The 13,855-nt window shown below is 28.3% G+C and overlaps 1 protein-coding gene across 1 annotated transcript in view; it reads right to left on the bottom strand.

The window, feature by feature from the left end:
- The window catches only part of CCAP-R (Crustacean cardioactive peptide receptor), a 79,014-nt gene that overhangs the window by 5,188 nt on the left and 59,971 nt on the right, over window positions 1-13,855 (bottom strand). The window contains exons 3-5 of the mRNA XM_018503223.1: window positions 9,669-9,866; window positions 6,745-6,839; window positions 5,853-6,105 (exon numbers count right to left, since the gene is read on the bottom strand). Of these exons, the coding sequence (XP_018358725.1) occupies window positions 5,853-6,105; window positions 6,745-6,839; window positions 9,669-9,866 (546 nt within the window). The remainder of the gene's footprint in view (window positions 1-5,852; window positions 6,106-6,744; window positions 6,840-9,668; window positions 9,867-13,855) is intronic.

Genomic DNA, 13,855 nt, shown 5'->3' with positions numbered 1-13,855 from the left:
TATATATAAAATATTCTAACTAATTTAAAAATCTCTATTAGAAAAATTTTTTTTATTATGCGTATCATAAGACATACTCTATATAAATAATATAAATAATTCTATAGTCATACAAAAATTAATATTTAAGAAATGATATTTTAGAGAAAAATAACTAGATTAAAATATTTTGCTACTTTAACGAATCAATAAAAAGTAATGTATTTAACTGCAAATGCTTTTTACATCAATGCATGATTGTAAAAATATATCTATACATTGAATTATTTTTTATCGATTTGTATATTTACTATGGTAGTAAAATGTTTAAACCCTGTAAAAACTCTAATCATTTTTAAATCTCCTTTTCTTTTGAGAATATCTTTATTTAATTTTTTCAACATATTAACAAACCACTTATTATTTATTTTTGTGGTTTGTTAATATATCGAAAAAACCAAATGAAGATATTTTTAAAAGAAAAGGAGATTTAGAAAAGATCAGAGCTTTCACGAAGTTCAAATGTTTTATTGTTAGTATACAAATAGTATACAACTAGTATACAAATCGATAAAAAATAATCAATTCAACGTGTATATATTTTATAACCATTGATGTAGAAAGCATTTGCAGATAAATACATTACTTTTTATTAATTGATTGCTAAAGTAGCAAAATGAATCTAATTTTTCTCTGAATATCATTTTTAAATATTAATTTTTGTGTATAACTATAAAATTATTTATATTATTTATATTGAAATGTTATTTATTTTTAATTATCAAATAAATAATATTTTAATATGACAAAGCATTTATGGATTATAATATCAATATGCAAAATATTTTTAATAATAGCATAAAATACTTAATAACTTATTAGAAATTAAAATTAATCGTAAACGAATTATTGGTCTTTTTCTCAATTTAAAACTGAAAAGCTAAACATCTGTCTTATGCAATTTCGCTAAGAAAAAGTAAATTTTAAATTTATCAAACAATTTCTCGTGAAAATTAAAATCAGAGATTTTAATTTTATATATCTGGAGACAATTATATAGTAGTGTCTCGGCGCTAAGCTACGCGTGGTATTAATAGATATTATTCGAGGATGGGATATATAGCTTTCTTTCATTTTTCAATACATCCGTAACCAAAAAGAGAATTAAAAATTGCTCTTGTAACATCGATATTGGAAAAACTACGGACAGGGAAAAATCGTCAAACGTGAAAAAACTGGATGAACATTTGGCACAGAGTAGGATAACTTTTTTTTAAAATAGAAAAGTAGTTTCAAACAGTCCGCGGCTAATTCAGTTTTTGTTTAAGAATATTTAAGTGAATTCAGTTTTTCCAATAGCATTGTTAATGCATTAATGATTTATAAAAAATAGAACAACGATGTAATTGTAAAATTTGTTAATATGTAGTTTCGAAAATACTATCAATCAGCCCGACATAATAATTTAAAGAGACTATCTCGTAAAATGATCAAAAGTTCATACTATTGCTAATTTGAAAAAAGATTCGTAATGGCTGTAGTAGGAAGTAATATAAAAAAGTTTCTTTGGCAAGCTTTTACAAGTTATATACGAAACGTAATACGAAGAAGTCTTTAAATCTGCTCCTTTAGCTTTTTTAAATCGCTTTCGTGAATGTAAGAACTTATTATGTTATTTTTCTTAAATTATAGAGAAGTTGGTAAATTAAGTTAGGAAAATAAAATATGTGTACGTGAAATAAGAAAATTTTTTATATTATATTTTTTATTGAATTTAAATAATTAGATATAATAGATAAATTTATTAATGCGTGCATACCTGGAATTTTAGTATAGCAAATCTATCCAAGATTTCTCTTTATAATATAAAATTTCCAGTAGAAATATTTTATCGTGTATTCTCATATAGGGTAGGTAGTCCAACAGTGTGAACCAGTAGTACACTATGAACCATTGCGATATTTCGTAAATGCGACGTTATCGGATTGTGCTGCTATCATGCAGCGCAATTCATATTTGAACCCCTCCTCGGCTCCCCAGTCGACTGGCAGATCGCGCCAAAGACGGTCATGTAATGTCACATTTTAAGAATTTTGGGTTGCAAAGTAAGTTTTTTCGTAAGTTTTACGTATTTTTTTATGTTTTTGTTGTTATACCTATCATTTTTTTTCATTGTGCAATAGTTTTGTGTGCACTTTTGGCTTTATTATTCTGTAAGCAACTTTTTCTGTTACATTATTTTACCACATTATTTAGGAGATTATTGTGGAAAAGGTTAAGTAGTCTACAATGGATCATTTTGACGTAGTGAACAATGAACCATGGTATATTGTAGACCACATAATCTTTTTTACGATAACCTTCAAAATAATAATTTATTGTAATAATTATTTAAAATACGGCCTCTCCCCCCACCTAAAATCTCAATAAAAATATACTCATTTGACGCATTTTCATTCAAAACGAAAGAAAAACATGGTGGTCGGCCTTGTGAATCCTCACTACCTTATAATTATCTATTTTATAAATAAACATTTTAAAATATAGCAAAACTAAAATAATCCCAACAATTTGCAGTATAAAACATATAGTTCATTATTAAAAATAGCATGGTTCATTGTGTAACACCCCTTGTATACAATGAACCATTTCCCGTTTTTTAAAACAATCAAAATTGTGACTAAACTTCAAGGATAACTTAAAAGTTATTATTTACAGTATGTAGTCAACTAAATTCATAAACTATATGCAAAAATTCAGACCTTAAATTCAATAATTGAGAGAAATACGAGCCTCTGAAATTTACATGGTTCATTGTTGGACCACTTACCCTACCGTTACGATTTATTGAAAAAAAACTGCATGTGGTATTTTTCACCATGTTACGGTTGATAATTTTACACCTAAAAAATTCGATTAAACATAAATTGAACGGATCTGTTTGTCATTCGCGATGAATGCACACCATTCTAATAACCGATCAAAACGTACAAACATTTCTAAAGAAAGCGATGAATGATTATATCTCTCACAAATGATGAACGTACGTGTGTGTTATTTCGAAAGCGAGGATATTGTCGACTCACAAATATAATACGTACATTAGCAAGTTCTTTAATTTGATACTGATTTTACGGTTTTAAAATAGGCAATTAGAAGAAAGTTTATCTCGTTACTTTATTCCAAAAAATTTGTGAATGCTGGTAAACCTAGCATAGAAATTAAAAACATGTGATCTTTTCATATTGAGCATAAAACATTGATTAAAAATACGCGCTTGTATGTCTTATATTTTGTTTAATGAAAATTTTTATTACTTAAAGAAAGAAAGAGAGAAGCATTTTATGATCATATGATAATAATAAGATATTAAATCTGTTACTTTTGAAGTAGAAAAGCTAATTCCCTGGAATTATGGATTAATTTAAAAAATAATTTTTAAGAGAAATTTCAAGAATAATATGTATAAAAAATTTGCAAAATTTATGATGCCTTCAAAAATAGATCAATCTCACTTTTACTTTTCAATATTAATGTTTATATAAGAATAATTCTTTAAAATTGATATAATTATCCGATAATCTTGCTATTATTACAATAACGATTATTAGTTTTGTTATTAATAATAATAATGTAATAATTAACAGGAGAAAGTTACATGCATTCGTATTACGGTATTTAATATATATTAAAATAATAAATACAAGATAATTTATTTTTTGTCGCATAAAATAGAAGGATATTTCGATATGTGGAAATATACGGATTCTTTATTTCAAAGCATGAACTAGGACGCAATTTCGATATATGCGACACATTATGAATATATATATTATACATATATTAATCCCAAATCACAGAACAAGATATGTTACGCAAAATTCACACAGTGTACGTAATTTTCGTCATTTCGCGGTTTCTCACTTTTGCGGAAATTCTCTGACTTCAGAAAATACTAAAGAGAAGTTCTTCCAGTTTCTTTATCGCATCGTCGAAACTTATATTCTCGTCGTCAGCTAAAAAAAGAAATTTTGCCGTCGCCGATTGCGAATTTGATTAGCGATTCCCTGTGCACATTCTTTAGAGTTAAAAGGATATACGCTATTCATTTGAAAAGGACTTGTCAATGTTCTATCATTACAAACACGTTTGTAAAAATGCTATTAACGTGAAATAAAAAGATTAAATAATTTTCACGGTTGCTAACGAAAAAGTGCGATTATTTTGATTAGATTTATAGAGGTCATAAATCTTAGTTATACATATTGTATAAATCTAACTGTACATCAGTATACTATTTCCTTATTTTAAAAGTAATTAACAAATCTTAGGAAAGAAGAAAAACTATTTTTCAACTTGACAAAAAATTATCGATTAATCAAATAATATCGACAAAAAGAATGTATTCGTAACATGATCAAATGTCATTTTTGTCATTTTCGTCTTGTAACTCTAAAAAAATCATCCTCTTCTCTTCTCTCTCTCTTTTTAATTTGTAACGATTTTGACAATTTTTTTAAACTACTCTTTTTGAATTGCGACGTTTTGACGATTTTTTATAAAGTTAACTTTTGATGATTGATATGATAATATTTATTTAACTCATTCATGGTAATAACTCGAAAATTATGTTTTTTTAATTATGTCGTTTTTTAATTAAGAGGATGGTATCGATATATGGTCATGTGTGTCTATATGTGTGTAGAAATATATATGTATATATTTATTAAATATATTTATATAGAGAACGTTTCATAACTTAAATTATGTCATAGTCTGTTTTCGGTATAATATACGATTAACTAAAATAATTACATCTCGTCAGAAATTTTATGTTTCTACAAAATGACTTTATACTGAGATTCCACGTGCCAAGACTGATGGCTCTATAAAAACGTTATAGGTTTATGAGAACATTTATGGAATTCAAAACACATACGCACGCATATAAAACTAATAAAATTGTTAGATATGTCTTTTAAAAAAGGATTATCTAGGTAAGCTCTTTTTATAAGATTATTTTTGGCATTACAGAATTCTTTTTCATATCAAATGTCCAGTACTTAATTACTAAACTGAAATTAATTAAACTGAGAACGGTCTTATCGCTTGTGAAATAAATGAGTAGATTTCATATTTTTCATCCGTACTTTATTAATTTCTTTAGCCCGCTACTTTCGGAAAAAAGAACATTTCGTATATAATATACGATCCCTTTCATCTTAGTAGATTCTCACAAGAATATCAAATAGCAGGCTCGTTTGCTTATCTCCTTGTGTGGTACGCCGCACAAATAAAACGGCTCACCAATTTCGTATCAAAGAAACATAGCAAATGCTGAATAGAAACTTATTACTTTTTACTGTCGCGAAATATTGACGCAGTCGTCTTTCCGTTATTATCATCTACGAAAGTATTCGTGTACGTCAAAGGAAAAAAAGGGAACTTCGTGTACCTTAAAGCAGATATATTATGATTTGTCAGAACCTAATAACTTTCTTCATTCCTATACGAATTGATGAAAGATCATAAAATCATATACCAGATGTTGAAGTATAACTTCATACGAAGTTGAAGAATCTTATATAAATATTTAACTAAAAAGATTTACTGCATGTAAACCTGAATTCTCTTTAAAGCAAATCTTGACACAATACAACAGAATTTTTTAATTCTAAGCGTCTTATGCGAGACGATTATATTTCTATCGCTTGATTTTATCATGTCTCGATTTTTTCAGGCAAATTTGATTAAAAAATTGTGTTTTATAAAGATTATTCAATGATTTACAATTATTAACCAAATAATAACGTATTTTAAGAACGACATTTTACACTTGTATCATATCTCTATATATGTGATTTATATCTTACCGAATACTATGACGAAGGTCATTTTTACGGTCTTGATTTTCGCCTTGGGAATAAGACCCCTCGAGGACGCCCTTCGAGTATCTCTGGTAGGTCCCTGACGTAGCGCTGCTCCTTGCGACCATATCGTGACTACGATGACTGTGTAACAGCCTCCTATTATCAGTGTGGGTACTATAAAGAGGCTAAAACTCACCAGGCTCATGTAGATCTTCCATTGAGTCGGATCTAAATCGATCCAGCACTGCGGCGTATCCTAAAAATGATTGTTTGCGATTACACTCGTCTCGTGAGCGCCAAACCTTGAAATCATTATTATTAAAAGAAAAAAATTTTTTCCAAAAAAATAAGGAAACAGTTGTATATAATGTTGACGCTTTATCTAGCAAGATATGTATAATTTTCTTTACATTATAGGTATCTTGATAATACGCAGTTTTCCAAAGTGTAAACATTTATTATAAATAAATAAATCGAAGTCAACTTTTTTTTTAATAAAAATGTAAGGAAATGTCAAAATAGGTTTTTTAATTATTTTGATATCTATTTAAATAGGACAAGAGAAGTGTCCTCCTCCGATTTTGGTAAGTTTTTAATTCACATTTTTAGAGGATAAAATACTTAATTAATTAGTTTCTTTCAAAGTGAATTTGTCATGAATAAAATACTTTTAAAACCGTTCAATTTTTATTAAAATTTTTTTTCATCTTTTATAGTTTCGACGATATTTGTTTGAAAAAAAAAGAAACTAATCAATTTTCTTCAAAGGGATGTTTTACTCTTTAAAAGTATTAAATAAATATGTATTTTTTATTTTGGCAGGCAACTACTAAAAGCTTATTAAAATCGGAAGTTGATACTTCCCTGTGTTTCTTTGTAAAAAATACGCGTGTACCTGTATTTGTTTCTCTTCGTACAGGAATACGATCGGCATGCTAAACAATGCTGATAGCGCCCAAGCCGTAATCACCAAAGCTCGGGCTCTCCACCCTGCGATCAAAATTAATGCCTATCAGTTAATAGATTATATCCAATTTTGTAATTAATAAGTAAAAGATATCACATATGTTTTGTGCTCAACGGATATTAAAAATTTAACGCGGGGTTTTTATTTTTAATTTGTTTTTTTACATAAGCATTTTTTTTGTGGAAAATTGACGCAGGCGTATGCAACTTTGTATGCAATGTTATGAAAGAAGCGTAGCTATTTTCGTGAATGTCGAGTTTTACGTCAATCAGCGATTCGAAAAATCAAAAAGGAAAAGGTTCGTCATAACGAACGGTGCTCATGACGGGTGGCGGAACCAGTTTGAAAAATCGAGACAAAAATGTCTGTTACTGCTGTAATAAGCTTGAAACCTAAAATAGCAGTATAGCGTGATATGATATGATTATAACATGTTACATCATTTATTTAGCTTTCTGGTAACGCAAAGAACGATCGATTACACGTCGATATTATATTTTGACATGTTATCGTTATCTTCATTGAGCGTCATTTATCTGTTATTTTCAACAATGTATAATTAGTAGCATCAGCAATTGTATCGACTTAAAACCGACATAAAAAGATATTACATAACATGTATCATCGAGACGAGTCCGTTAATCCTACTACTATATAATTACAATGTACACGTTGATAATTATGAATCGTTGGTAATTGGAAGAATGATCGCGTAAAGAAATTCATAATGATCTGGAATTATAGCGAATCTGATTGAATTATTGTAATAGTCCCGTGCTCTTTAATCATATTCTTTTATGTCTTTTCGACAATGCTATACTTTAATCTCTGTTTAATGACATTGAGATGTAACAAGTGTATGGGTTATAATCAACTTAAATCTACCGTTATTTGCTTTAAAACCTGATCCGAATCGTAATTAAAACTTGCACGGATTAATATATAATAGAATGCATAATAAATGGTTTTTGCTAAAGTGTCTAAAAATTTAGCTGAATACAAAGCTGAAACTAATTTTGTTAGGCCATCAAATAATTATGTATAGAACGGTCAAGCTGGTTTTCTTTTATCGTTAAACGTTATACATTTTTAATAAGTATAAACATATTATAGTATTATTATACGTCTTTATGACGTAGAGTGATTTAAATTTGTTTCTAAACAAATTAGACCTGTTTTTAATTTACAATAGTTCGTATAATATTGAAAATTGGGCAAAATATGACAAAAATAATGGTAAAAATACTTTAATATTAAAATCATCCAGGGATCAAGTATCGTGCGACAGTTGAGTGTGATTGGTAGTCTGTGTGTGTGGATTCAGACACTTACGAATTTCTGTAATTTTACCTATTGACAAGCTACGAGAACATCGATATATAGAAGGTAGAAGATAAATTTAATTCTGGTGCGGAATACCCGCCACAACAATTCGTGAGGTGCCTCCGTGTGATAGACGATACGACCGAGAAGAAAGATAAGAGAACCTATTTTTTTTTCGTCTTTTATCCTGTCACAAAAAGAAGCTAATAAAAAAAAAAACGGAAGAAACATGCGCGATCTACAAAGTACGCGATATTGATTCTGAAAGGAACTGCGGCAAAGATATTATGTCACAGATCATGAAATAATTTGACCCGTCAATATTGATAGTGCTGCTACCGCTATCTTGGAGCTAAAATATTTCTAAAGAAAGTCTTGGATAGATCGATTATTATTACCCTTTCCTTAGCAACTTTATCGTAAGTTTCCCGAGCAAAGATAAACGCATAGCGTATATTTAGTATACGAAAGTCAAAGCAATTTCTTGACGGTAAATACGAGTAGAATATAGGAATCTGAAGGATGTTAAAGTGGTATAAAGGCGAGGAAAGAGCACCGTGCGGTGAGTTGCACTCAGTGTGTTGGCTGACTAACAGATACTAGTAAATAGTCTTTGACTTGCTGTGAGCAATACTCCAAACCGCATGTTGATGAAATAACTCTGCTATCATACAGTTGTGATTAGATCAACGCGAAAATAGTGACCGAATTCTGTGATCATATTCTATTCATATTGATAATTATTGAAGATTTATATATTTCTTTGAAGATCTATATTTTTGTTTATAAGATTCTATTTTTGTTTTGCGTTTGCTTCAAAATTTATTTTTTATTGATTTAACATTCACGGAAAGGACGATTTTACTGTACCTAAAAATTTATATACAGATTTGATAATAATTTTGTTGGACCATCAAAATAATTAGGTACGTAGGACGTCCAAAGTGGTCGTTAGTATATTAAAATTTTTTGAAGTATTGACTATCATGCTTGAAATTTTTATATTTCTGATTATTTTAATAGTTCAATCAACTCATTTTTAAAGCTATATCTAGCTAAATTTTTAGACACTTTAGCAAAATCGTTTTCCCGTGCATTTTTTTCTAATTTTCAGCTATTTGAACTAAACATTTAAAATAATAATTTTTCTTCTTTTAATATATTTTATCCGGTAAGTTTACAAGATTTCTTTTTAATGCTCTCTTTTATGAAATTTATACAGTTCTGTAATGATAATTTAATGCATTAAGCTGTCAAGAATTTTTCTTCTCTCTCTCTCTCTCTCTCTCTCTCTCTCTTTCCCTCTCTCTCTTTCTCTTTACTCATTTCAATTAAAGATTTCTCCACGAAGATAGCCTTTTGACTTCGAGGTTGAACATCATTCATGTCTCAAGAGAATCTTGCTATATAAGAGAATCTTCTACTAAGTTATAACTGAACTGTATTAATGAGTTTAGCTCGAAGTACCGCTTTATGAAGGGATCTAACATTAAAGGCTGTGATCATAATATGCGCGCTAATGTACTTACAGCTGCCGGAGAAGTTCATCGGACGGGTAATGGCGTCATATCTGTCGATTGATAGAGCCACGAGGACGTAGGTCGAGCTGTAGGTTACTACAGCCTGCATAAACCTTATCAGTTTGCAAGCTATATTACCCGCATACCACGCAACAGTCGTTCTCCAGATTATATCCGTTAACACGGATATTAGGCCAACCAGTAGATCTGCAACAAGATACACAACGACGAAATGTGATACAACATTTGCGAATGGATTATATCTATTAATTAAGACTATCAGTTAACGAAGCTTCTCTGTTCTCAATATTTTACACTGTCTATAGACTTCGAGTACCCTAAACACACAAGCGCAATACTCATTAATACTTTGGAAAATTTTTTCGTTCGAAATTAGACAGAAAGTTAATAGATCTACTTTGTGTATTTTATATTTTTTCTTTATTATTACAAGAATTAGCCATTAAACTCGCAGAAACTCGCCGAAAATCATTTTCGTTAGAGAAAATACAAACCTTAACATTATAACAAATTTATATAACCGTTACGTGGATTTTGAAGTTTAATGTCGGATATTAAGCGTGGGATTTTTGCAACTATAGAGACGCCGTGCGACTCTTAACTAACTTGTGAAAAGACGTTTATGGAATAACACCTTTAACCGAGAAATAAACCTCCAGATACGTGATCAGTTTTATAGCTCGTTTCGGTATTTTACGTCACGTTGCTCTGCTTTTATGCACGAGTAAAAACTATTAGTACGGAACATAAAATAAGATCGAACGTTACGTAATAATGCATTGGTAATTTCGGCATTTCTGTACTGCAACATCTGTATCATAAACGTCCCAATAATAAGAAATTATTTCCAAACAATGTACAATTTTTTTATAAAGATATAATCATGCCATGTTCTGTAATGTTTTATATCGCAAAAGATTTTTAAAGGTTACCTGAGTAAAATATAAAAATATATAAGAGCGAAAATAAGTACAGCCTCGGTCATAAATATAAAGCTTGACGCACTCACAAATTGACGTAAATGTTTTATATCTTACGGAAAATAAATTAAAAAACAGTTTTATTCAAGAATAATAAGTTATTTTTTTATAACAATTTTAAAATTTTAGTTCTTTTTAGTTCTCATTTTTATAACGATTTAAAAAATTTTGGTTCTACTTTAGTTTTTATTATTGCCTTTTCAAAAATGTAATAAATTGAAAGTATTTTATACTTATGGCCAACACTATGTAACACACGTAGAATTTGTAGATTTATTTTTTTAAGTAATATTGTAGTTTTTCCATTTTGAAATATATTTTTATTTGCGGATTAAAATAATTAAAAAATTTATTTATTTAAATAGCATAAATTTTTTTACGAAGATTTGATTTTTAACGTTTCTAAAAGTATGTGCATGTTGAGTTACGATATTGTGCAAAAGAGGTTCTTTAATAATAGCTTCACAAGAGATATATTATCAACATTTCCTAGAATTACTATTGACCCAAACGTAAAAATACTCGAAAAAGCGAGTCACAGCCTCAATCCTACTAGTTCTCCAAATAAGCTTATCCCTCTAGTTTTATCGTTCATATTTTATCAATGAAATTCGATTCCGCGCCCTTTCGACTCGATAACACCGGTCGCAATATTAATGTCGAAAATGAAAGTCCAAGTTATGAAATAATTGTTCCCAGAGTAAATGTGTGTGTGTGTTTGCGTGTATGTGTGGAAACATGCCAGAAACAAATTTGAGCAATATACAAAAGAAGGGTAAAGAGCCAATAATGTAACAAACCACTTTAATTTAAATCATGAAAATAAGATAATATTACAAAGAACAAAACATACGTTTCGACTACGATCAAGTCATTCTCAATGTTGCGGTAAATATAAAATCATTATAAACCATAAAATATATAAATTACAAAATTATAAATCTATAACATTTATTGTTGGCTTGTATTACTAAGTATTAATTCTCTCTTGTTCACGGTCACTTTTTAGAGTTTCACTTTCTGACTACTTTGATTTCTGATATATTTGACTCGCAGTACTACACAAAATGAAGAATGCGTAGAAAGATATGTTATAGATTTATAATTTTGTAATTTATATATTTTATGGTTTATAATGATTTTATATTTACCGCAACATTGAGAATGACTCGATCATAGTCAAAACGTATGTTTTGTTTTTTGTAATATTATCTTATTTAATCATGATTTAAACTAAAGTGGTTTGTTACATTATTGGCTTTTTACTCTTCTTTTGTTTATATATTTTTACATTTACAGAGCCTTATTATTATTTATTAAATTAGAGCAATTTTTATTACATATAGTTCTTATAAAATGACTAACATTTTCTTTTATAAAAATGTAGACTTTTATTTATTATACGATTTTTTTATTTGTAATATTTTGATTTACGGGATAAAATGATAATTTTAATACGAAATTTATACAAATCTTTTTTTTTACATTAATCTGTAGAATTTCGGTAGTGTTACAATGTGTTTTATGTAGTATAGTAGGAAATATATATCTTCGCGCATTATACCGGCATATTTAACACAGTAATGCTGCACTATTTCAATGTTCTAGATATTCGCTAATAAAAGGATATTCTGATGAAAGATTATAGAACACGTACATTTTCTATTACGAAAATCTTTCTTAGAAATATTTAAATTTGTTCGATTTAATAGCTACTGCACACACACACACACACACACACACACACATTTTGGAAAACTCCTACATATTTCCAACCTGAACCATCTAGATAAATCGTGTAAATCCCTTTTGTGCGTATACTTTTGTATTCTGCGACATCAATCAACAGTCACATTTTTTAACTTTTTTAAAATTTTCTTTATCGATCATCACTCGTCCCATTTTAGACAATTAATTAAAACGAAAAAAATGTATTATTTAATAATTAAAATACATTTATAACTAAATACCAAAATAAAGTTAATATCCTCTTTATTTGTCGATACACTGAAAGAATAATGATTAGCACAACGATTGAAATACAAAATGAAAATTTAAAATACCGTAAATGCTTTTGTTAAAGAAAAATCATTCCTAAAAGATACACGTTTATAACAGATTTTAAATATCTTTTTAATTATATAAATTCATCATTAGAGAGTAACGTTGGTATATTATTAAGGAATTAAGTTTTTATCACGTCCCTTCTTATTGAGATTCGTGTTATATCTGTTTGCTCTTCACAATTGATTTCTCGTAAAAATAAGAACGAAGATGAGAAAAGAAGATGGAATTGTAATTTTACTGTCCATTAGCGAAGCTTTATCGTTTCTTCGATAACTTAGCTTACAAATGTAATAAGATCACAAATAAAAAGACTGATGATAAAATTTATGCATTGGCAACTAATTAATAACAATTTGTTAGTTGACACTTGAAAACAGTTCCTATACAGTTAGAAATAAGATTTTTTATTTATACATTAGACATCTACGTTTCTTAAAAATTTATTTTAAAACAATTACATTTTTGCAAATAAAAATTTATTAAGCAAAAGTTTAATTTTTTGTGTAAAAGGCTAAAAAATTTGCATGATAAAAATAGTTTCTGTATAAATATTGTTAATTACATATTATTAAAGTAATAGGGATATGTATGCATAATATCATTTATAATACATATGCATAGTAGTGTGAGAAAATGTCTAATAATCTTATAATATATATGTATATTATTTTTTATATTATACATATATACCTTATATTTATATACATATTTTGTGTAAAATATTTTTTAAATATTAATATTTATTTTTATATATATATATATAAAAGTAAACATTTTCTTTCACAAGAACATTCACATTTTTATCACGCAAAAATGAAGAATGTGACATCGTTATTTAGAGAGTCTTTTTCCTTGGAATAGCGATGTCGCATGTCTGTTGCGAAACACGTTTGTAGTGACAATCACTACAGGAAATATCTCAATAGGTATCCTTAAATTCAGCTTGATTGCAAAAGCATATTTTCTATACTGTGTACGGCATTGTATGATACTCTTCACTGCATCAGCACAATACTACATTACGATTCTTCTTGTTATTATTTGTTATGTGAACAAGAAGTTTTTTTAAATAATTGGAAAATTTATAACCAATTTTGATAACCAATTTTGATTCTTATTTTCAAATCA

This window comes from Trachymyrmex cornetzi, unplaced genomic scaffold (assembly GCF_001594075.2).
Source record: "Trachymyrmex cornetzi isolate Tcor2-1 unplaced genomic scaffold, Tcor1.1 scaffold156, whole genome shotgun sequence".
In the NCBI taxonomy this organism is placed as follows: domain Eukaryota; kingdom Metazoa; phylum Arthropoda; class Insecta; order Hymenoptera; family Formicidae; genus Trachymyrmex; species Trachymyrmex cornetzi.
Note: the sequence above shows the minus strand (reverse complement) of the source record. Positions and strands in the feature narration are given on the sequence as shown.